This window comes from Orycteropus afer, unplaced genomic scaffold (assembly GCF_000298275.1).
Source record: "Orycteropus afer afer isolate SDZICR_OR568_19922 unplaced genomic scaffold, OryAfe1.0 scaffold00141, whole genome shotgun sequence".
NCBI lineage: Eukaryota > Metazoa > Chordata > Mammalia > Tubulidentata > Orycteropodidae > Orycteropus > Orycteropus afer.
In genome coordinates this window covers 3144746-3171222 of record NW_006921728.1, presented here as the reverse complement: position 1 = coordinate 3171222, position 26477 = coordinate 3144746, and the positions used below count along the sequence as shown (strand labels likewise).

At 36.8% G+C, this 26477-nt stretch overlaps 1 protein-coding gene, 1 non-coding gene and 1 pseudogene across 2 annotated transcripts in view; 2 read left to right on the top strand and 1 right to left on the bottom strand.

Annotated features, from left to right (window-relative positions):
* NOL4 (nucleolar protein 4) overlaps nt 1-26477 on the top strand; it is a 613219-nt gene that overhangs the window by 165230 nt on the left and 421512 nt on the right. The window contains 1 exon segment of the mRNA XM_007945636.2: nt 2577-2709. Within this exon segment, the coding sequence (XP_007943827.1) occupies nt 2577-2709 (133 nt within the window).
* LOC103201047 lies at nt 4998-5637 on the top strand (annotated as a pseudogene).
* On the bottom strand, nt 24608-24715 carry LOC122150443. The gene has a single exon (XR_006163666.1). It is a non-coding gene; the product is annotated as a U6 spliceosomal RNA (small nuclear RNA).

Sequence of the window (26477 nt, the reverse complement as noted above, 5' to 3'; positions counted from 1 at the left end):
AGAGAGAGAGAGAGAGAGAGAGAATGTTTATTGTAAGGATTATGTTTATGTAGAACACACAACTAATTTATAAACACGTATTAGTCACTTTTATCATTAAATTATTTTAATTTTTATGATTGGGAAATCATCTAATTCCATAGAGATACCACCTCGAAAACCCAAGGAGGGGTCACTAGGAGTTGAACTGACTCGACAGCAGTGAGTTTGGTTTTGGTATAATAAATTTAAACCTTATCATGTATTATTTGTTGTTGCTGACTGCCACCTTATTTCTTACACATGATACAGAACAATAATTATATTATGCTTACTGTATACCTGACATTGTTCTAAATACTTTACACATATTATACCCTCTCCATCCTCACATAAACCTATGAAGCTGGCACTATTATTGTTCCCATTTTATAGATGAGAACACTGAGGCAAAGAAACTTTAAGCAGCTCACTTAAAGTAATATATCTAATAAGTGGCAGAGCATGGATCTGAACCCACATTCCAGAGAATGTGCTCTGAAAAACATTGAAAGATTCTATTACTGGTGTGTGTAATGTGAATCTATATCCCATATCTATGCATGCATATGTATGCACGCACATGTATATGGTACAGACTGATAACAATAAAATGCCAATTGGATTCTTTTGTTTTTCTATTTTAAAATAGATATATTTATTTCTGATGCTTTGGGTTTCTTAGAATTTAGAGTTGGAGAGAATACAATATACCAAGGGAGAGGAGATGCCTCCAGGAGAAGTCTTATATGGCTGATTGCTCAGAGGCCTTACCAGGTGGCATTTCCTTGCTGAATTAATGAAGAGCTAGAGCTACCAAGTATACCCAGAGATTGATGTAATTCTTTACTGAAGCAAATGGCTACATCTTTCTTCTGCAGAGCAGTTGATGGGTTTGAACTACTGACCTTTGAGTTAGCAGTTGAGGAGCACCAGTCCTTTTTGGTAAAGAAAGGACAACAAAATCACCTGGGCCTGAACTGTGGATCAGAATGCCAATTTGTTATTCTACAAGGGTACATGCCTTTTTCAGGGACCAGTTTACTCCTGCCTCCTAACCGTAGCAAGCTCTTTGCTGATTCCAAGATGTAATTTCTGAAGCTAAGCTAATTCTTCCTATACAAAGGAGTTATTTTATCAAATTTGAGTAATTTTAAGAATCTCAGTCCTGGTGTGTTATAAACCCCAAAACCAAACCCACTGCCAACGAGTTGATTCTGATTCATAGTGACCCTATGGGACAGAGTAGAACTGCCCCATAAGGTTTTCAAGACTGTAATCTTTAAAGAAAATTTCTCTAGCGGGCTTTAACCATTTATAGCAGTGCGATGCTATAACAACAGCACCACCAGAGCTCCTGAAGTGTTATAGTGGGGGAAATTATTTAACTTCTCTGTCTCAATTTCTTCATCTGTAAAGTTGGATGAATACTAGTATCTGACTCATAGGTTGTGATGAAGATTAAGTGAGAGGATAAATACCAAGAACAGTATCTAGAAAATACATAGCAGCATCACTCCCACTGCTGCTATTATTATATTAATGTTAATATAATATAATAATATCAAACATTTCCCAATTAAAAGCAAACCTGGTGATTTTAATGAAACATTTACTGTATTTTACACAGGTTTATCAAGGCTTTCTGCCATGTAAGCATAGCATTTGTCTGAAAACCAGGTCTCCAAAAGGAGTTCACTTCCATGAAATGACTGCAGCAAAATATCTTAGAATTGGTTCAATATTTGAGAGGTTTTTACGAATTGGTCATTTGGCAAATGGGTCTTTTGGTGATTTAACCATTTGTTAAACTGGCTTTTGGCAAATTGATCTTGCACAGATTTGCCTAGAACTCCTTTATTGTGTTTCCAGTGTAATTTAGATTTACTTGCCGGGACAAAAAGGATGTGCTAAGACACCCTTACTTATGGCAAACGTGGACTTTGAATCTAGGCATATAAGGTTGCCCATATTTGGAATCCATCCTATTTGTCAATCAAAATATTTTGGTTAAAACTGCCTTACTGCACTCTGCTTACCAAAAACCAAACTCACTGTCATCGAGTCAGATCTGACTCATAGTGACCACTCTTTGGGTTTCTGAGGCTATATCACTATGGAAATAGAGTGCCCAATTCCTTTCGAGGAGTGGCTGGAGGGTTTGAACCGCCAGTCATTTTTTAATCAAAATTTGTATTTCTCTTTATGTTATGTTTTATGATAGACTCTTTTTGGAGTATTTTATTAATTAAAAAGTCTGTTCTTTCAGCATTTAGGCTTATTCCCAAACTACATTCTCCCTACACACACCATTATACTTATTAAATTGGCCTGTACTTAGATATATTGTTTGACTCTTCCCAAGTCTTGAAATTACTGAATAGTAGAAATTATTCATTATTTGTTAATTCAAGCTTCTACTAATGGGTAAACAGCTATTTCACTGAGTTCTATAAACGCTTACTCATTGGCTAAACTCTAACACTATAGATAAAATGGTTGTTATTTGAATGTATTATATTTCATGATACTTGATAATATTTTAAAACCATTTTTAGGATGAAAGTTCAATAGAAAGTGATGAATTTGATATGAGTGATTCAACACGGATGTCAGCTGTGAACTCTGATCTTAGCTCCAATCTTGAAGAAAGAATGCAAAGTCCCCAGACTCTTCAAGGCCAGCAAGATGGTAAGCCTTTCAGATTGAAATAAACAAGTAAAAACAACAAAAAGGAGTCAGCATCTGTTAAAACAATCACTACCTTTTACTTGTGTGCACAATTTTTATCTGTGTCTATGGGGACCAATTTCTGTGAACTGAGGTCATATTATCTACTTCATTATTTTTAGATTCAAGAATTTTGCTCAAAACTAGGATTTTAGAGTAATTTCTAAACAGAAATTAATAGTAAATTCCAAGCTTATCAGTGTTTTGCTTCCTGATCTTAAAATGTACATCTTATCAATGTAATTTGGGTTTCTGAGATAAGGTTTTCTAGCTTTCGTTGCTTGGGCCATCATTCCTCTTGATGAGCTATGAGTTAAACACTGATCAAAAGATTAATTTGAGTGTCTTTCTTTTACTGAAAAGACAAAGTTGCAACCTAAAATATATCGATGTAAAAAGACAACTTGCCAGAGTGACTTTTCTGGCTAAGCAGATAGTTTGCTGGAATTTTGAGCTATTTTATTCAGTTGTACAGGAAAGATCATGATTTCTTATTCTTGGGTCCATCAAAGCTTCATGACTCATCCCAGTGCTCTTGACGCGAAGAAAGCTGTATATGTATACAAAATGGAAGAGGTAGTTACCACTTTCGGCCTGATATTTTTGGAGATTAAAAAAATATATATATATAAAAATTATCTTTGTTCATTTTTGTCTTTGTAAGTATAAAATTATGTATGCAAGCAAATGTATCTTATTTGGGTAATTGTAGATGAAATTTAAGGGATATAAATAGAAGAAAATTGGCCAATTGTATTCAAAATCAGTGGAGTATTTCTATAATTAACAAGTTTACATGAACTATTTGACTGTGGAGTTTTGTTCCTACATCTGTTTATTGGGGGGCTCATTCCTTGCTTTCCCTGGTACGTGCTATTAAAAAGTGGTTGCAAAAGACTGCTAAATTTCTAGCTGCTATTTGTAGTCTATGTTGGCAAGGTTTAAGAAATCCCAAATAAGCATACAGAGAGTCCAAAGAAGAGGACTTTTATGTTTTTCATTTCAAATGCATCTAAAAGATTTCAGTGTCCTTATTGGCACAAATTGTGAGGAAAGGAAGAGTGTGGTGATCAATGGTTTTGAAATTATATACTACTCACTACATACTAAAATAGTTATTGCCATAGGCAGAATGTTTATTTAAGAATGTTGTTATGAGGTTATTCTGTTTTATATATAAGTTATCTTATTTCTTTGAAAATATGAGTAGACATCCTCTGATTTTGATTTATTTTTTTCTTGAAATAGAAGTAGAGTGGCACCTGGGACATAGAGTAACTAAAATACTCTGTATACCTGTGTCAATATCTTTATTCACTTGTTTATGCATGTCACATATTTTATACCATCATCTTTTTTAGTTTAAAATTTCGGAGAATGTAAACCACAAAAGGCTGTTTCTCATGATGGTGAGGCATGGTTTTCTTGATGGCATCACTAATTGTAGATCTTTGGCTACAGTACAGCTGATGTAATGATAAATCCACATTAACTTTAATAAAATGCATTAGAATGACTTCAAATGGTACTTTCTCTGGAGCGGAAATGCTTTCTCATGATATACTGGTGTATATATTTCAAGGGTAAAGAAATATCTAGTTGTTCTTGCCAGACTTAATTTAACTTAAACTTGTTACCTTTCAAGTGAATATATTGGAATCTGTCTCAACCTTCTTGTCCCATCTCCCCCTCACCCCATTAATCAGGCCTTCCTCACCCCTTCCTGATATTGTTAAAATAACCTTCTACATGGCATTTCTTTCTTTATTCCATTGTTGTACTTACCTGCTGCAGCAACTTTCGTATGACTTTCTGCTTAAAATGCTTCTGATGGCTTACTGTTATCTCTACTCTAAACTCATATGGTACAATCCAAACTCTCAGGTATGTTGTGGGAGATGCTGCTTATAGTCCCAACATACAGGCTTGTTGAAGGACGGTGAGAGGTGGCGGATTGTGGTCCAGTCCTAAACTAAGCACAGCAGCCATGATTCCATGCCCATACCCATGATTTCATTCAGGTCAATGAGATAGGAGCAAATGTTCACTGGAAATTCTGGGCTGGACACTTCCTCAGACTTATGATGTAACTTCTGAGAGTCACTATGTCCTGGTTTCCCTGACTGTAGTTAAGAAAACATGTAGCCTGAGGTGCATGCATATGCTGTAAGTGCACATGTGGCCAGAGGCTGCTTGGAGCCTCCACTGGGGTTGGCGGCGAGCAGAAGGGGAAGGTTTTAATTCTCACCATGGCTGTTGCACAATGCTAGTTATTTAAAGTTTGCACCTGCCTGGCAACAGTATTCTCATTCCTAAAGAGGTTAATATGCAGATCTGGCAAAGGACTGAAATTAAGTGGTGCTGAAATAACTTTTCCAGCTACAGCTGATTGTTCATCAGTTCCTAAGGAAACAGATACTGAAGAGTGGACTTCTTGGGGGTAAAGATGTACCCACAGGTATAAATGCTGAAGGAGGGAATGGAAATGGGTCAACCTACCAGAATGCTTTGGAGCAGCTGGAACCTGAATATTTTAGGGACATGACACCAAATAGATGGAAAACTCAAAAAATCATTATTAAGAAGAACAAACTATTGAATGTTGGCATCCCAGATGGTAACACAGTTTTCTCTAACAGATTGGCAGCTACACAAGACAGGCCTTTTACCCATCAGTCTCCTGAATTAGGTGACTTACATACCTGGCAGGAAAATACCAATGTGTGGGAGGAATGAGAAGAAGATGTTGTCTGGTAAGCAGAAGTTTTGAGGCAGCAAGAAATAGCAGAAAGAGACAAGAGAGCAGCAGAACAACAGAAAAAAATGAAAAAGGAAGCACAGCAGCTACTGAAAAAAGAACAAAACAAAATTGGTGGGAAAGTTTCATAACAAATGTTATTTCACATGTCGTTGTGCCCACAAGAGAAATAGGAGCTCCACAACCCAAGCAACATTTGTATGGATTTAAGAACTTTTTCAGAATACAAACACTGCTTGATTTTAATGCATTTGTCAGGTCATTTGGGACACCAGGATTCTCCCAAAGTACTTTGAACTCCTAGTGTTTTAGACTTAAAAAAAGAAAAAAAAAATGCGTGAAACAGCTTTGAAGAAACATTTGCTTCAACATTCTCCATTGTCAGACAATTGATTACTGTAGAGAAATTATTACAAATGGAACATAGCAGGACCTCTTTAAGCCAGTATGTCTAGCTAAAGCAGTACCAAAAAAACCAAACCCACTGCTGTTGAGTCAGATCCGACTCACGGCAACCCCTCCTTGGGTTTCTGAGGCAGTATCACTACAAAAGTAGATTGCCCAACCTTCCTTCCGAGGAGTGGTTCGTGGTTTTGAACCACTAGCCTTCTGGTTAGCAGTCAAATGCCTTAGGCATTACACCACCTAATTTCATAGTGGAAAAGAGATCAATCTGCTGTCTATTATACTTTCCTTCAAATGTGCATAATGATAAGATAAATACTTTTAAATCCTTTAAAAATAATAATTAAAAAAAAAACAGAAGAGAAGAAAAGAATTCATGGGGCCTAGCCTGTTGTTTATGGCTACATTATAGTCTCAAGGGACCACCAGACTAAGTATGAACCTAAAACCAGCTATATAATTTGTGGGGACCGTGCAAAGTTAAACAGTAAACTTGTTTTTTTTAAAAAGCAGGGAAAAACGCTATTAAAATTAGTAAAATGAGATGTTTTACCTTCCTTCTACCATCTCTCTCTCCACTTGTAATGTGTGTGTGTGTGTGTTTTACTATTTAATGCCAGTCCAAGTAAGAAAAATTAAGATTTTATCATTCTTCTTTCTGTTGGGCAATGCTAGTTTTGAATACTTAAAAATAAGAGCATTTAACTTGTATGCAAGATCTCCAAAATTGCACAATTTGTATTTAAAGCACAATTTGTGCTTGTGCATGTGTTTGTCTTTTATTTTTAACAGAACAATGAAAATGGTTCACAAACCTAAATCAACTACTTTTATTTCATTTCTTGATATGCACACATTCTACCAACACTCTGTACTTCAGCTTACTGATAAGTCATCAAGGACTGAGATGAAAAGAAACTATGTATTGTCTTGTCTTTTCCTCCTCTTCTATGCCATCAGTTTCAGTGAAAGTGTAAGATAATATGATAAGGTTCCTGGGTATTTGTTGTGTGTGTTTTTTAAAATCATTGCTTCCTTTTACACTCAAAGCAAGTTCTTGTTTAAACAAAAGCATGGCTTCTTGGGTCTGTCAGTGCACATGCTTACTCAGTCATGGACATAAAATGCTTACCTTTGTCTTGCTATAAAATCCCAGGCTTCATGAGTCCCCTAAACTTTTGTGTTCATGGAGCATTAAACATCCTGTATGAATGGAAGTCAAGGAATGGCAGATACACATATTGAATGTATATCCTTTGCTCAGATCCATGCTCCACAGACCCACTGAACTTCACGTACAAAACACAAGTCCTAAGAGGAAATAATTAAGACTTTGTAGATGGTGAGAGCACAGCATTAAACCAAGCATGAGACTCTTCTGACTGTGGGTCTCTGTGTGGCTACCCAGGTTGCATGCCTGTGAAGTTGGTCCTGAGTGAATCTGTTATCCTGAAAGCTGTGTAGGAAGGCAATAGCTAACATTTTGAGCTCTTACTATGTGCCAGGTGCTATGCAATGGACTTTTTATGGCATTCTCACAACAAATCGAGGGAAGAGTATTTTTATTCCCAGTTTTAATATCTGATGACTAAGGCACAGAGAGAGTAATTAATTTTACAAAGCTCTCAGATAATACTCTCCAGAATAAAACTCTCCAGGGAATCTGATTCCAGAGCCCAGTTCAGAGAAAGAAAACAGAAGGTGGACTTAACAAAGTTAACATCTTGCCAACATCTACTTTCTTCTTTTCCTAGAAGGAAACTTCAGGTACATATGTAGTACATATGTGTCAATAAACAAGGTGGAGTTTTGTTTTGGGCATTTCAGAATTTCTTGTTTCCATAAGAGATGTATATAGCCTTTGGAACCTGATTTTTAAAATTTTCAGATTTTTTTTTAGATTTATTCATGATAATGTAACTTGAGGTCATATAAGTATAACATAAAACATAAAGCAATATTAACTGGTCTTATTTTATAGTTATGACTGATTCACAAACAGCTACTTTTCCTTACTGATTTGACTTCCCAGTCTCTAAGATGATTATTTCATAACTACTTCCCTGAGACCTCTAGACCCCTCTCTTCATCATCTCACCCTGAAATGATGGTCTCGTTTATAACTTAAGAAAATAGTAGCAACCACATAGAAAGTATATCACAATTTCACCAGAAAGCTACCGAACTCCCTGCATCTGTACCCATAACATAAATTCTGCCTTTGTAGCTCTTCCTGTGGACAAACAATCCCTGGTTGAACATAAGCCTCATCCTCCTTACATGTTAGATCCCTTTTTCTCACTGTTCTCATTGAGTTTTTCATGAAGTGGTCTCTTTTATCTCCTATATTGTTGGTTTTCTTCACTCTCCTGGATTAAATGGATCAGCATGTAAACATGATGTAAGATGTGCCCTTTCACAACAGCTCCATTGTGCTCTTCCATTTATTGCTCCATTTCTCTGTACCACTTGCTCCAACATGCTTTATAGGAGAACTCTGTAGAAAAATTATCTGATCATCTCTGCTTCCCCATCTCTACTCCTTTTGCCTCATCTCAGGTGTTCATCTTCACTACTCTCATTGTGAAGATCACTAGCAGTCTTCATGTTCTCTAATCCATTGGTCAATCCTTAGTCCTCATCTCACTGAACACTGATGGTTAAGGACAACACATTTTGTTTACTGTGGACCTCCTTTCTCAGTCACCTCTGTGATCTCCTCTTCTTCATCCTATTCCCTAGGCGTTGGGGTGCTCAAGGGTGCAGGCCTTAACTTTCTCCTCTTCTATACCCAATTCCTAAGTGATCCCATCTAATCATGTACCTCTAAATACCACCTGTACCCTGATGAATCCAAAACATCTCCAAGCCTTGACATTTTTCCTAAGATCGGGTCTGTGTTCCCCTACCTAGTCCCTAGATTTTAACATTTTTCAGAGGATGTATCACTGTATGAAACTATATTATTTTTCCTATTTCCTGACCATTTATCTTCTAGAATGCAAATACCATATTAACAAATGGATTCTCTTAAATTTCCCTTTTATTTGCTCTATTTGAGGTAATTCTTATATGCTCTATTATTTAAATAATTAAAATATAAACTTTCAGCATAGTTATGATTTTTCACATAAATATTGTATATTTTTTGTTCTTTCTTTTCGTATCTGCCCCTGGACGATGATGCTCCTTGGTAACCCATGTTGACCACTTACTCTACATTCCTTATTTTTCTCTGTACTTAAGAATATAATTATACACAGATATCCATACATAGGCATTTCTGCCACTATAATTTTATAAAAGTGGGATCATGTCATTTGCAGTATTCTGTATCTTGATTTTCTTATCCACCATTACCTTTCTTTTAGAGTTTCCTGTGTCATAATGTCATAAAGGAGGTGTCTGCTTGAGTGTATGTGTGTGTATGTTGTTTTTGTTGTTATATGCCGTCGAGTTGGCCCCGACTCATAGCGAGCCCTCCTTGGATTTCCGAGGCAGTATCACTACGGGAGTAGGATTGCCCAACCTTCCTTCTGAGGAGTGGCTGGTGGGTTTGAACCACCAGCCTTCTGGTGAGCAGTCAAGTGCCTTAGGCACTATGCTACCAGAGCTCCTATGTGTGTGTATAATGGTGAGCAAAAAGATATGGTTTCTATTTCATGTAACATACAATCTAAAGGAATAAAAGTTCTTCTAACCAATGTGAGAACCTTCCTACCTCTGTCAAATAAGAATTCATTTCATAGTAGTAGCACTTTTAGTTTCTGTCTACTTTTCTCAGATTGGTAAGGACTCTGAGTGCTAAGCCTAGGTTAAAGATGCTTGGGTCTTTAGGTCTTACTTCACTGCTCAAAACTGATAAGTTTTTACCACAAGTATCATTGGAGTATACAGTAAATAATTGGTACATTATAAATACGTTCTAGGCTATTTATGTAATGTTGTTGTTGTTATGTGCTGTTGAGTTGGACCCAACTCATAGCAATCCCTCCTTGGGTTTCTGAGGCAGTATCACTATGGAAGTAGATTGCCCAACCACCCTTCCGATGAGTGGGTGGTGGGTTTAAGCCACCAGCCTTCTAGTTAGCAGTCAAATGCCTTAGGCACTATGCTACCAGAGCTATAGGTTAATAATATTAATTCTAGTGATTTGAATTGCTTATCATTAAATAAAATCACAATTTCACTTTTAAAATGTCTCTCTCAAGTCAAAAGGCCAGGAAACAGTTTTGATGCTACTTACAATTCCCAAAACTTAGATAAGCATCTTGTTTTAAATCTACTTGGGGAAAAAATTAAATTCTGCTGATGTTTACTTAGTCTTTCAAGATCTAGTTAGAGTAACTGGAAGAAATATCTACCTTTAGAATCCAGGGTTCAATCAATAAAACACTGATGTCCAAAGGGGTGTTACTAAGAGATATGATGGACAATATACCCTAGACCAAGGATAGATTTGGCTGAAGATAATCTTACATATGCACTTGTGCTACAAAAGTAGCCACACACATTACAGAAGCAACAGAAAACAAGTTGGAGTAACCTCTCAGAGACAACCATACACCTTGAGAAAGAGAATCACTGGGCCTGCAGACTCGGGACCATAGTCTCGGGGGACACCAAACTCAATTGGCACAACATAGTAGATAAAAATCTTGTTCCACAACCTGCTTTGGTGAAGAGTGACTGGAATCTTAAAAGCTTTCGAGCGGCCCTCTAAGATGCAACTATTGGTCTCCTCTCATCTGAAGCAAAAAAGAATGAGGAAAATCAAAGGCATCTGGAAACAATTCACCCAAGGGTATGATGGATCCTGAGACCAGAAGAACTAGCTACCAATGTTAACCACTCGGGAAGTGGTCAAACCTGGAGATCCTGGATAGAATGGGAGGAAAAATGTGGAACAAAATCCAAAAGCACAAAAATGACCAGAATTACTGGTTGGATAGGGTCTGGTGGAACCCCCAAGACTATGGCCCCAGATTACCCTTTGGGTAAGAGAATTGGACTCACTCAACCCAAGAGTATTAAGACTTACGTGGAGAACACCTGTCCCAAGGTGATGCACCTACCTACTCGAGGGAGACACTACCCTTAGAGCAATCAGCCATGGTGCACTGGAGGGACACATTCATATACAGGGAAAGCTGGACAGACAGGAGTGCATAATTACGAAGGGCATAGGGATCAAAAAGAAAAGGGAGAGATATTGGAAAAAAAAATATTTCTATAGTCAATATTGTTTTCATGGTTATCTGATCTCTGCTGACTTCTGTCATGGGACTCTTCCTCCCACTGAAATGTATATGTTGCAGAATTCTCCTGAAATAGAAAGAATATTTAGGGACTGGGCAGCCAAAAAAAAAGGCAAATATCTTATTAATAAATATAGGTATCTTATTTGGAATAGTGGTTATGCTGAGGACAGTTAAATGGTGAGAGGTTCAATATTTCAGTATTCATTCAAAAAACATGTATTGAACCGTAGGCTAAGCCAGCCAATGGGGATACAAGCATGGAAATGACATTAGGTTAAACCATATGTAATTGCTTGAAGATTTCAAACCCTGAAATAGCTTAAAACAGAACATGAAAGATCAGAGAACAAACCGTCTTTGAAATTGGCATGTATTTGTGTTTCAAATCCCAACGAAGCACACACAAGTACATTATACATATCTTGACTTTTGCATTTGCAAGATGATCTTAATCCTGTTTAAAGTGGAAACACAATAGGGAATAAATAGAAGAAATAGTGAGTTAGTTGTGAGATAACTAAGTAGGGTAGTGGAGTTTCACTTTTTCTTCTGTCTTAATTTAGATCATATGCTGAGCTAGCAGCATAGGATTCTTGCCTGTTATAAAAAATAGTCATTTATAGGCCCACCTCATATGAGAAAACTAAGAAAGTCTTTTAGCAAAAAAGAGTGGGAGCCAATGTCTCAGACCATATTTTTGAAGATACTCCTTACATTTTTGCCCACCAGTTCTAAGTGTCAAGATGGCAACAGTCTAAAGGGTAGTGAATGATGTGGGTGCAGTTCACACTGAAATGCTATTTTTGGCCAATGTTACCTTATAACTTCTAAGTAATGATTAATATGCAAGATTTTATGGTTTACACTTAGCATTTTCTTAGTTATGAAAACTGCTATATAACTGTGGTTCCTTAATAACTTTTGAAAACTTTCCTAAGAAATTTTAGTCTGTTTGTAGTCTTACTCTGTCTGAACATTATACACACTGGACATAATTTAAAAGCAGATACACATAATACTCTTTTCCTGCTCAGCTTAAATGTGAATAAAACTTCAGTTAAAAATATGCTTGTGACTAAAATTGCATCTAATTTGGCTGAATAGAATAGTTGCAAGTAATTATTAAAAACATATAAACCAGCTATAAAAGCAACTACTATTCACCATTTAATTTAGTTGGAAAATCTAATACAACATGTTTTTAATAAAAATGATGTAAAACAGTATACTTAGTAGGAAATTAAGTTTAGCAGTTAATTTTTTATGGTGGTGAATTTTAATTAGAAAAGCTATTAAAATGTTTTTTTTAGGCTGAATACCAAATTCCCTAGCGAGGTTATGTTGTCTTGTGTAAGTCATTTTCTTTTTTCTGCAAGTTTATTTTCCTTTAACTGTTTCTACTTGCTTGGGAAATTTTGCATAAAGCAAAATAGTTTGAGGAATGTTGACTTTTTTTTTCTCCACACAAATGTAATAAAATATTTGACTTCCAGAATTAAGTATATTCTTGATGGTGTTACTGTTCTCAATTTTTAAATTGCATATACTCTCAACTAAAAATACATGAAAGTGCTTCTGTTTTTTTCTTAATTCAAAGTATACTAAAGCCAGATTTAAAGTACTTTACATGAGGAATCTAATTCATTATTCTGGGTTGTGCTTAAGCTGAGGAAGCTTTTTAGAAAACTTTCTCTTCATGATAGCTACTCTATAAATAATTATATCTTATTTTCAGAAACATAAGGTGCCTTTATAAGTAATACAAAGAAATCAGATAATTAGAGGGAATGGTACTATGAAACAGAGGAGATTTGGTTGCTACATCTTTCTGTAATATCGATGTGTGTGTATGTGTATGAGTGTGTATTTAATCACTCAAAATTGGTTTTAAGCAACAGTTCTCTATTTCAAAAAGCAGAAGAAAGGGCAATTTGGCTTACATATAAGCACAAGTATGAAAAAAAATGAAGGTTACTTATGCATTTACGTAAACTGCTTTAGTATTTTCTTCTTGCATTTAGGGTTGAATTATTTGGAAGTTGGTTGTTCCTTTCTCTTAAATTTAAATACTATCTTGGTATTTTGCTCATCTTATGTAAGTTGTTTTTAATATGAGTGAGTGCATGTTTAGAAACAGCATACAGAACTCAGAGTGAGGCTTGACTATTCCACAGAGACCACACTAATATTAGTTAAGTCCTGGTCCCCTGAAAAGCTAGGGGAAAAGGGCTTGGTTCCACGCCTGCCTTAGACAGTCTAATCTGATCAGGGAAGGATGTCAGAGTCATTTGGAATTTTACTTCTGGGTTAGCACTCTGTTTTTAAATATCGCTTTTGTGGTTTGTCGTTGTCTTCGTAACTGAGCTCATTTGTCCACAATTGATTGCATGGATCCAGTGGTTCATTGTTTCAGCATCTCCAAAAGATGTCAAAATTCTGTCAAAACTAAGTAGCAGATATTAAACCCTTTATTCCTTGAACATTAAGGATCCACATGTCACTGGAAAGATGTTAGAAAGTATCTCTCTCAGGCATTTATTCAAATCCATTTTGAACTTACGAATTCATGTATCCAGTCTTATTATACATACAGAACCAGTTAACTAGCTGCTGTCAAGTTGATTCCAGCTCATGGAGACCCTACATGTGGCTGACCAGATATGTGCACTCTAGGGTTTTTAATGTTGTGACCTTTTTAAATTAGGTCCCCAGGCCTTTCTTTTGAGGTATCTTTAGGAGGATTTGAACCACCACCCTTTCAGTTAGTAGTTGAGTGCTGAACCATTTATACCACTCAAGGACCCCCATAGAATCAGAATCAACTGAATTTTTTGAATTTGAAAGTTTGGGGCAACCATCTTGTTCCTATTGTTTTTGCTTGTTTTTACTATCCTCTGGCTAACCCAGTAACCGTGGTGGTGTTGATTTTAACCCGTAGTGACCCTGTAGGACAGAGTAGAACCACTCTCCATACAATTTCCAACTCTGTAATGCTTATAAGAACCCTGGTGGCCAGCAGTTAGTTAAGCAGTCAGCTTCTAACTAAAAGTTGGTGGTTCAAGACACGTAGCAGCCCCATGGGAGAAAGACCAGGTATACTCTTGTAACATTACAACCTAGGAAGCCCTAACTACAGTTCTACTCTGTCCTATAAAGTCCATAGGAATTGGAATGAACTCCAAGGAGCACTGCAACAACAACCATCTATGGAAGCAGACTGACATAGCTTTCTTCTGTGGTATAGCTGGTGGGTTCAAACCATCAACCTTTGGGTTAGCAGCTGAGTTCTTAACCACGCAATGCTATGCTGTGCTTATTTACAACTTTCTTACTACTGCTGATGTGGGTCAGCTAACTTACTTTTTTTTTTTTAATAGCTTAGCCTTTAGGCAGAAACAATTTTAATGTTGAATAGGGCTTTGAATATTGGTGTTGTGATGAAAGCTGCTCAGACAGATAAAGCAACTCAAAATGGGGCAAATTGACCAGAAAAAATTATTTGTAAAAGTTCAGAGGGATCATAGTTAGAGGGTAGATGAATACAGAAAGAAAAAAAAAAAAAAAAAAACTTCTGGGTGGTATTAAGAAAGGGCTAGAAAGGACATTTCATTTGATTTATTGTAAGTTGCTAGTGTAATTGTTTTCAGTCTCTCTTCCATACTTGACTGAGAACTCCTTGGTAGCTATTCCTCTTGCATACTTACTTTGGAGGCAAGCACAGTGTTTGACACATAGTAGAAAAATAAATATGTTTTGAATAAAAAGAATGTAGTGACAGTACACTCACCTCTTCGACGGCATTTTATTTGCCAATGTTGGCAGTGCTTTCTTGTCCAGGAGTGAGTATCGTGTTCCTTTTACATCTTACTTGGTGGTTCCTGATGCCCATGTTCTCTCCCTTGTCTGCCTCACAAATCTACTCAGGAGCATTAAACCGATGGGGGAGTTTGGAGACCGTAATGTGGATTCATTAGGAAGGGAAAAAAAAACAACCTCACTGCTGTCAAGTCAATTAGACTCATAGTGACCCTTCCTTGGGTTTCCGAGGCGGTATCTCTACAGAAGCAGATTGCCTAACCTTCCTTCAGAGGAGTGGCTGGTGGGTTTGAACCTCCAGCCTTCTGGTTAGCAGTCAAATGCCTTAAGGACTACACCACCATGAAGAAACTCCTAATGGTAAATCATGAGACCTGGTTTCTTATGCCAGCTCTGCCAGTAACTATTTCTCCAGCCTTATTCAAAACTGATTAATATATTTGGGCAACCATTTCTGTATTTATAAATGGGAAGCTTAGATACTCTCTCGGAATGTCATACTAGCTCTAGAGCTCTGAGTGTTCCTCCTCTTCCTTGTCTACTGTGCTTCTGAGGTCTTCACTCTGACAAAACCCTTTTCTTTAAAAAATAAATGGGACTCCGTCCTTTAGTGTAAGTCTCTAAACTGGTTTAAGCATTTGCTTAGACTAGAGAAATGGAGTAAAAGAAAATGGAGAACCTCCCCATCCTCCTTCCACCTGACCCTCCCATCTGTAAGGAACCATTTTAGTTCCAAGATAGAAAATAAATAAATAAATAAAATAAAAAATGACATTTTTGCAGTACTTAGAAAGCAAGGGTTATCCTTGAAGGATCAGACTTCTGACTCTTCTAGAATCTCTCTCTATCTTGACTGAAAGTATCTTCCAAAGTCATCATCTTTCTTGTTTTTGCAGCCAACTGGCTATACCTTTGGTAAGAAACTACAGACAACAGAGGCTTGTGGGCTGTACCAAATAATGTTAACTTAATGCCCCTCCCTTTTTCTCTTCTCTCTGCAAAACACCATCCATAAGTATCCTTATTTCATTCGGAATGTATTTGTATGTGTATGTGTGTATTTGGACCAGACACAGTGTGTGTATTTTAACTCTTTCAAGAATAGTTATTGTTCCAGGCAAGGAGACAATAGTTACACCTTAACTGACTGCTCACAAGCTTTTTGGACCCCTGTCACTACACACCAAGTAGAATGTAGAACATTGTCTTTGTGGACTGTGTTATTCCAGTTGACCTAGAGGTCCCCTATTCTTCAATCTTAGAACTGAATCCACTCCTGGGGATCAACTTTCAGCCAAATAATCAACAGTTCTATCAAAAAACAAAAAAAAAAAAAAAAAAAAAAAACTCACTGCCATTGAGTTGGATCTGACTCATAGTGACCCCTCCTTGGGTTTCTGAGGCAGTTATCACTATGGAAATAGATTTCCCAACCTTCCTTCTGAGGAGTGTCTGGTGGGTTTGAACCTCTAGCCTCCTGGTTAGCAGCCAAGTGCCTTAGGCTCTAGGCCACCAGAGCTCCTTGACAGTTCTATAGGGTGAATAATAACACCAAGGAGGAATGCACTCCTTAGTACATCCAACTACATGGGACCAAAGGGGCAGCATTTGGCCAGAAATAAAATTCAGAAGGCAGGAAGGGGCAGGAAAGAAGGATCAATAGAAATGGAGAACTCAGGGAGGAAGTGGGACAAGTGATGTTGCATTGAGGGCACTGCGATCAGTGTCCCGAAACAGTGTGTATGAATTGCTGAATGGAAAACTCATTTGTTTTGTAAACTTCCATCCAAGCTATAATTTAAAAAAAGAAGAAGAAGAATTGTTTTCCTTCAAGCATTTTTCCTAAAATATATCCTGAGGTCAAAGAGAATTTCTTAGGTCTTTCTACAGAAGGAACAGCATCATATCTTTGACAACCTTAAATGTTCATATAATTTCTAAAGTTTTCAGGTGTTTCAGTAGCCAAATATCAATCAGTCTGTCTGTCATTATGGGGATTTGTCTAAGATATCATTATTGCTACAGTATAACAAAGTCTTGGACAATAAACCTTAACATCACACAGAATACAATATGTAATTTATCACTGCTTAGCTCTGTTCTTATTCAAACCTATAACACAATGAAGAGAAATCAGATTATCATTAAAGGTACAGGGGTTTTAGTACACTAAAAGCCAATATCTATGTTCTAAATTGATCTCTAGGCTTACTCCCTTAAAGCATGTTGACATCATCAGCAGTGTTGTTGTTGTTATGTGCTGTCAAGTCAGACCCAACTCATAGCAACCCCTCCTTGGGTTTCCGAGGTGATATCACTACGGAAGTAGATTGCCCAAACTTCCTTCCAGGGAGTGGCCAGTGGGTTTGAACCACCAGCCTTCTGGTTAGTAGTCAAGTGCCTTAGGCAGTACACTACTATAATCAGCACAGTGTTCTTTTTTTTAAATGTCTTAAATAATTGTATTTTAGGAGTTGAAGGAAAAACTTCTAAATTCTCATTGGGAATCAGCCATCTTAAACAGGTTTTTTTTTTTTTTTAATATTAGTAATGAAAAGTGAGGATAAATGATGATGAGAACTAAACATTCTTGATTATTTACTATAAGCCAGGCATTGTTCTTGGAACTAACTTGGGCATTTTTCACAACACTCCTATGAGTTATGTACTATTATTATTCTCTTGGTATAGATGAGAAAACAGGTAAGACAGACGAAGTAACTAGCCTATCATCCTGCTAAGTGGTAGAAACATGACCAGAAGCCAAACATTCTGGACCTACATCTGGAGTCCTTAAGCATCATGAGATTCTAAACCTTCCACAAGCCCATGTCTGTAACCACAGTGTTTGCTATTTTCTGTAAGTTACGCTTACCTACCCATATTGTCTTATGCTCTGTGTGTTCATCAATTCTATCAGGTTATTATTCTCTGAACAGAGGATTACTATTCTGGTTAGTATTTTAGATAGTTGCTGTGCTTTTTAATTTTTCTATTATTGCTACTTGTCGATGTTTGCTCACACCTTCCTATTTTCATGCATGTATTCTCTTTGTTTCTCTATTGTTATGAAGACATTAAAATATTGTTCCTAGCAATTGAAATCTGTTGGTTTTGTCTAGTTATTCTAAAACAGGAGTAGCAAACTTAAACTTTCTTTATTTAAATAATATCTCTTGACAAAAATTGCCCTGCATTTAAAATTCATAATTTCCTTTATTTGTTAAATATGTAATTGACTTTTGACACTTTCTTTCATTTCCCCCTATTCTTCCCTTGCATGGAAGAAAGAATAAGATATTGTGATTGGCCTCCTTCACTGCATTCATTATTTTGAGTCTTCTCATTTAATTTTACTGTGCTTTATTCCAAATAATATGACTGAGCTTGGGTAAAAAGGAAAAAAAACACACACACACACACTTTTCATTCATGACCATCCACGCATGAGAGTAATAATTTACCTTACTGTATAAGCTGTTTTTTGGGGGGTAACATTTTAGTTTTGCTTTGTGTGAACTAACAAAGAAGTGTATACTTTTTGATGAAAGTACCATTTTCCTGCATAAAACATCCAGATGAATAGAACCATTTTGAAATATCAATAAGCCAAATGTCTTAAAATGACATATTTTATATAACAATACATCATTTCAATCTAATAAAAATGTTTTAAAGGAATATTAAAGGGTACTTAATGTGGAAATTATCCAGGTTACAGTTAAGTAGACTTATATACTAATAGAATATTTAGCTCTATCCAAAAGTGAGTGAACAAAATTTCAATATGAAATAAAGCATCAGACTTCAAAGGAAGCCTTTTAATGTTAAAAATGGAAATGATTTATTTTTGTGAAAAGAACAAAACTAATGATATAAATCGGAGCTCTGGTGGTATAGTGCCTAAGGCATTTGTCTCTTAACCAGAAGGCTGGTGGTTCAAACCTACCAGCCACTCCTCAGAAGAAAGATTGGGCGATCTACTTCTGTAGTAATACTGCCTCGGAAACCCAAGGAGGGGTCGCTATGAGTTGAGGCCGACTCCACGGCAGTGAGTTTGGTTAGTTTGGTAAGTGATATAAAGTATGTTAAGTACTTATGAAAGGAGCTCTGGTAGTATAGTGCCTAAGGCACTTGACTGCTAACCAGAAGGCTGGCGGTTCAAACTCACCAGCCACTCCTCGGAAGGAAGGTTGGGCAATCTCCTTCTGTAGTGATACTGCCTCAGAAACCCAAGGAGGGGTTGCTATGAGTCGGGTCCAACTCAATGGCACATAACAATAACAACAACATAAGTACTTATGAGATGTGGCTTTGAGAACTTGGATTTGGTGAATTGAGATATAAATAATAGAACCAGTCCCCATTTGAGCATATTCTTTTTGTCTAGTGATTGTGAAAACGTTTTATAAGACTTGTCATCTCGACACTTTGTAAATAGGCCAGTTTCTGTATTTGCCTCTGTAGATGAAGGACTTATTTCTACATTTTTGTAAAGAAGACTAGGAGTTCTAGTAGCATAGTGCCTAAGGCGTCTGACTGCCAGCCACTCCTCAGAAGGAAGGTTGGGCGATCTAATTCCGTAGTAGTGATATTGCCTTGCAAACCCAAGAAGCGATCCCTATGAGTCAGATCCGACTTCATGGCAGTGGCTGTGTTTGTGTTTTTATAAAGAAAACTAAAAAACTTGTTATTCTATATGTACTGGTCTGAATAGTGTCCGACCAAAATTCATGTTGTTCCTGGAACTTTGTTGTTGTTGTTGTTATTTGCCATCGAGTTGGTCCCGACTCATAGCGACCCCTCCTTGGGTTTCCGAGACAGTATCACTACGGAAGTAGGAAATGCCCAACCTTCCTTCGGAGGAGTGGCTGGTAGGTTTCAACAGCCAGCCTTCTGGTTAGCAGTCAAGTGCCTTAGGCACTATGCTACCAGAGCTCCTTCCTGGAACTTTAGTGTGACATTATTTGATCTTTAGTCTTTTCATATGTAATGTAAATTGTTAAAATGAGGCATACTGGAGTAGGATAGATCCTAATCTGAGAGGTGCCCTTAGATGAAGTGGAAAACTTAAACACAGAGACAAAGACACATTGAGAGACGGCCATGTGGAGATGGAGGCAGGAATTGCAGTTACATTGCCACCAGGCCATGGACTCCTGGACTTCCAGAAGCTGGAAAGCTCCATAGAGGGTTTAGAGGGTGTGTGGCCCTGCCAATACCTTGATTTTGGACTGGCACCCTCCCACACTTTGTTGTTTTAAGCCATCTAGTATATGGGGCTTCTTCTGTCAACCCTAGGAAAGTAATACACTGGGTATGAACATTTTTTAAATCAGTCCCAGAAGAGACTAGATATTGTTATTTTTTTCTTTTGGAAAAATGTCTTAGTTCATTATCATGATATTACAATAATAACTATCATATAGTTTAATAATCACAATACTCTCTTATGTCACATATGATTCCCATTTTTACAACTACACTTTGTCTTTTGTTTTCTTTCCATTATGCCATGCTTCTTTCATTACTGAAAGTAATGTTATGCCTTGCTAAGCAAATGTTTACCAAGAGTCCTTTAGAGAATATGCCAGGGAACTATTGCCCTGAGATAATCTTTATACCTTAAACCAAAAATATTCACTGAAGTCTTCTTAAAACCAAACAATGATTTAGCTTAACTAGAAAGGAACATCTGCCTGCAATATTTTACTCTTTTAAGATCTATCTCTATGGGAACAAATTCACAACAGCAATCTAGTAAGACAGAAAAGAAACTTAGGGGGCAGTGGGTTTATGTTAATGGAGGAAGAACAACTCAGAAAAGGAGAGTGAGAATGGCGTCGTAACTCAAAGAGTGTAATGAATGCCACTGAACAAGTACATGCAGAGACTGTTGAAGTGGTGTGTGTTCTGTTATGTACATTCTCTACAACACAAAAAAAGACAATAATATTTTTTTAAGGTCTTTATCAAACAGATCCCAAACGTGATTAAAGAAGAAAATGGACATGGATGTTGTACAGTGGACAGAAAAATGGACCAAGGTTCACCGGACCAAAGCTTGATTGCCAGTGTCTATGACACAACCTGCTTGACCTGATACATGCCATTTCCCATATATTAACCTATAGCTCTTCCGTTTTCAATGATCAGTAATATTTGCCTTAATAAAAATGATAGAATTTATGATATAAACCAATAATATATATGTTCATTAACAACAAATATTTCTTTACCGCCTACTATATGCTGGCAAAGGAGCTCCGGTGTTGCAGTTCCTAAGGCATTTAACTGCTAACCAGAAGGTTGGCAGTTCAAACCCACCAGCCACTCCACAGAGGGAAGACAGGGCAATCTATTTCTGTAAAGATTTACTGCCTCAGAAATCCAATGGAGGTCACTATGAATTGGAATCAATTAGATGGCGGTGGGTTTGGGGTTTGTATGCTGACACTGTATGAAGTGCTGGAGATATGGCAATGTGTAAAACAGAAAGGAACCTACACTATTAAAGTTGATACATAGTCTATTGGAGGAGAGTCATTAAATAAACACAAGACTGAAAACATAATAAAAATGCTAAACAACCATGAAGGGAAGGAACCTTATAACAGATCATAACAGTGACATAGGTTGAATCTGGGGATGGGGAGCTGGGAATGCGTCTCTGAGCAAGTGATCAACCCAGATCCAGAAAATGAGTGGCAGTTCAGGTGGAAAAACCAAGAGCCTTTCTGAGAGAAGGAACGGTGCTAAGGCCTTGTGCTTTGTAACCCATCAAGGTATAATAGGGCAATATTTTGTTATTAAACTATGCGTGTTTGTATTTTCAAATCCTTCTACTTCTCACTACACCCCCTTTCAGGCTGAAAGGGCTTCCCAAATGAATGAACTTCTCAGTATGCATGATATAGAAAGAATAAAGAATCAATTGCCTGGATTTTGAGTCCTTAAGTATTTTTGAATTAATAGCATAGATACATATCTTGAAAATCATCCCTTTCATTTGTAAGATCAAGACACTGGATAAAATTCTAAAAACTTCCCTTTAAATAGGCTCAGAACCCTACAAGATGAACAAATAGACTTTGTAGAATAAATTATGGTAAGGAGAAGAATGCATAATTACATAAGAATTTTTTTTTCTCCCAAAGAAGATAACAGTCCAACCATAGGTTGGAGAGAAAAGATTTGATGTTGAAAATCTCTGTGGAGTACAGTTCTGCTCTGATACACACGGGAGTACCATGAAATGAAATCAGCTGCATGGCAAATGTTTTTTTACTATCATTTTGTGTTCCATGTAGGACTAGTATAAATCTATATGTGCACCAACATAAATGTGCAAAAAAAAAAAAAAAAGATTGTATTTTTCTTTTAAATTAAATTCTATTTATTTCTCTTACTTCTTACTTCTCAGGTAGGAGGATGTAGGCCAAATAAAGGTAGTTCAGTCATTTCCAGCTAAAACTCACTTTCTTTTGTACAGCTTCTCAATCTTAGTCTCTTTTGTAAACTACTCAGGATCCTAACCACCACCACCATCCCTTCCCCCTTCTACCTAGGAGACTGAGTGACATAATGTTTTGTGAATTCTGGGAGGGGTAGTGGGAAGGAAAAGGGGAACAGTTTATACTGTTTTCATTGTCCTCCAATGAAGAGTACATTCCCAACAGATTTCCATCCTTGTTGAATAAGCTGATAAAAGTATGATCCTGCCATACATCCAGGTGATACATTCAGGGCTTCATGTCAGCCATGGAGATTCTGGTAGTTCATGAGACTTCTCAGTTGGTTCTCCTTGTCACCCCATCTGTATGCTGGGGTATGTGTCTGTGAGCCCTTCCTTAAGTCTATTACCTTAGTTCTTCATACTATTGCTATACTCTTCAGATACCATGTTGGACACAGGGCATCTCTAGAAATATTTTTGGCTTCTGAACTACACCATAGATAATGAGACACAAATTCATTTTCAGTGGCTGTAACCTTAAGGAGTCCCTGCTTGGCATAAATGATTTGTACCCAGTCAGAGGTGCCTTGGAAAACAGGTCTGGCGATTTGCTTCTGAAAGGTCACATTGAAAACCCTATGAAGCTGTTCTGTGCTGCACAGGTGGGGTTGCCATGTGTTGGGATAGAATCCATGGCAGCTAACAACAAGCTTACAGGCCAGGCTTTTCTTCAGTGGCATCAGTGAGTGGGGTAGAGACACCTTTCCATTACTAGCAGAGCAGAATCTGTTCGTACCACCCAGGGACAAATCTTAGTAGTAGCTATCACAAAGCAAAGTCCAGAAGTCACTATTTCTCGAGTTTCTCAACTACTTTCAATTTATCACCCTGATCACTTTCCTACCTTTTCTAAGACCTTGTAGGGAATTAGCTATTTTGTTCATTAAGACCCTGTGTTCTTTTATAAGGGATCACTAGGCATTTGGGAAATCCCCTCCAGATAAAAACAAATATTTTTAAAACATGTTTGCTTGCATTTTGTCCACATGTGAGTAATTGTTGAATTACTGCTTTTCAAATTTGCTTGTCAGTGTGTAGACATAGACAAGTGATTTTAATATGACTTATTAATTGTTTTGTCTTCTCCTATACTTCTCTTTTTAAAATGAATTACTTGATGAAATGCAAAAAAGGAATAAATTCTTACTTGTGGGAAGAAACTGGTTTTTTGAAGTGATCATATTAAGGCTATGAATCATTTTCTCATGAGAGTTGTTCTTTTGTCCACGACATCTAGTGTCACTAAGAATGCTGCTGCTTGAAGACATTCTTTGCGTTTTGACAATTGTCTATTAATAAAGGACAAAAGCCATCATTAAAAAGAATGACTTAATTTTAGAAGAAGGTAATTAACTTCACCTGAGACAGCTCTCTTTCATTTACAATGTGATTTAATGCAAATTTCTATGACCTGACTGATGCTGATAGGGTCATAACCACTATCTCTGAAATCCACATTCATTTCGTTCTAATATAAAGAGTGATACATGTACTTATTGTCTCACTTGCAGGTGAAATCATGTAGCCATTGCTCACATATTTAAATTAAGACTAACATAGATTGGCTTCTAGGAAATGCCAAAATATTTCAGTATTCTTAAATGAAAGAAAATAACAAAAAATATGCATTGGTTTTCTCTTTTAGTTCATGGAAATTATTTTATGATGAAAAAAGTTTGTATGTTTAAATCTATAAAGTTATATTGTTTTGAGTAAAAATAATAGGATATTTTTATTTGGTTGTTTGTGGTCAACCTACTTAGGAAGTTAAATTTATTTTTTATTTATTTTGTATTTTCAGACATTGATAGATAAATGTTGCTATTTGACTATTGAATGGGAGATAATATCCTGGAGCATTTGAGCACTATGTTCTATGCTAAAAGGGGCAGTAATGGAAATAGCAAGATCATCAGTTACTCTAACAACCACTAGAGGTCTACTACTATCAAATTTCTTCTGACATCCTTCACTTTCACAAATACTTTATTTTATTTTTATTTTGCTGTTGTCCTTGAGAATATACAGAACAAAACCTACATCGATTCAACCATTTTTATAATTCATTGACATTGGTTACATTCTTCAAGTTGCGCAACCATTAAAAATATGGAATGCTTTGTGAATTTGTGTGTCATCCTTGTACAAGGGGCCATACTAATCTTGTCTGTATCATTCCAAATTTAGTATATGTGCTGCTGAAGCTAACATTACAAATATTTTAAATTAACCATTCCATATGAATTTTCTCATACTTGTATGTATATTTCTTTAATTCTAAAATTTTAATTTCACTTAGAGTTTAGAATGTCAGGGTTTTTTTTTATTTGTTTGACCCCCTCAAATAGTGTTTAAATATTAAGTTGTGATTAATAATTTTTAGGAAAAGTTATCCTTTAAAGTAGATGATATATATATATATATATATATATATATATATATATACACACACACACATATATATATACACACACACATGTTTATTGTGTATGTATATATGTTGTTGTTGTTGTTGTTTGCCATCGAGTCAGCCCCGACTCATAGCGACCCCTCCTTGGGCTTCCGAGGCAGTATCACTACGGAAGTAGGAATGCCCAACCTTCCTTCCGAGGAGTGCCTGGTGGGTTTGAACCACCAGCCTTCTGGTTAGCAGTCAAGTGCCTTAGCCACTATGCTACCAGAGCTCCTGTACAATTACTAAATATACGGATATGGATATACAAATATGCATTGTGTTTGTTATGTGCCGTCGAATTGGACCCGGCTCACAGCAATCCCTCCATGGATTTCTGAGGTGGTATCACTACAGAAGTTGATTGCCCAACCTTCCTTCCGAGGAGTGGCTGGTGGGTTAGAACTGCCAGCCTTCTGGTTAGCAGTCAAGTGCCTTAGGCACTATGCTGCCAGAGCTCCTACAAGTATGCATATGCATATATATAGTAATAAATGTATGCATATGTGCATGCATTTATGCATGAATATGTAAATATATTAATGAAATTATTTAAAATAAACCTGCCTTGGTTTTTATTCAGTAGACTATCCAAATTCCATTGGATTGTGAAACAAGAATGTACTGCCTGATGTTACTCATTTTCACACTGACTTGTGAATGTGACTTCAGGGAGTTTACACATTTGCGCACAAATCAAGCATAAGCAGACTAGTACAACATTCAAGGGCTCATGTTGCAATCAGTTATGTTGCTAAAAGTAGATGCTTTCTTGTTCAGCAAATGCTATTAACCACCATTTTGAACAAAATATGTGTCTAAGAACTCTGGGTGTTTTAAATGTTACTGTTCAATTCAATATGATGATTTGTGATTTTACATTATTTTATATAAAAGAAAGTAGCAATTCAAATCTGTGTGAAATAATTAAGGAGCCTGTCTTTGAAATCTGCATCACAGAGTAGCTCAGTAAATGCTGTTTAAATGATTACACTGCCTAAAGGCATATCTAAGGTATGGCAGGTATGGTGCATGCCCTGGGTACCTCTTGAAGGGGGATGCCACTGAGAAATTTCCTTTAGCCATCATAGTTTCCATCACCAGCTGTGAGAAATCGTTCAGAAGGTTAAATTGATTACTGTCATATTTGAGAGCCTCCATGGATCAGTGTTGACATGACACAGCCTTGCTTGCTAAAATTGTAGAAGACTTGAAACGCTTGGTGATGATCATCAAAAACTATGCCAGCCACTTGGGAAGGGATCAAACCTGGAGATCCTGGATAGAGTGGGAGGAAAAACATGGAACAAAATCCAAAAACACAATAATGACCAGAATTACTGGTCAGATTGAGTTTAGTGGGAACCCCCCCAAGCCTATGGCCCTGCGATATACTTCGGGGTTGGGATAAAACTCACTCCCAAGCTACTATCAAAAGGAATAACATACGTGTCATTGGAATTCCAGAACAGGAAGAGAAAAACAAAACCACTGAGAAAATTGTCCAAGATTTGTTGGAGG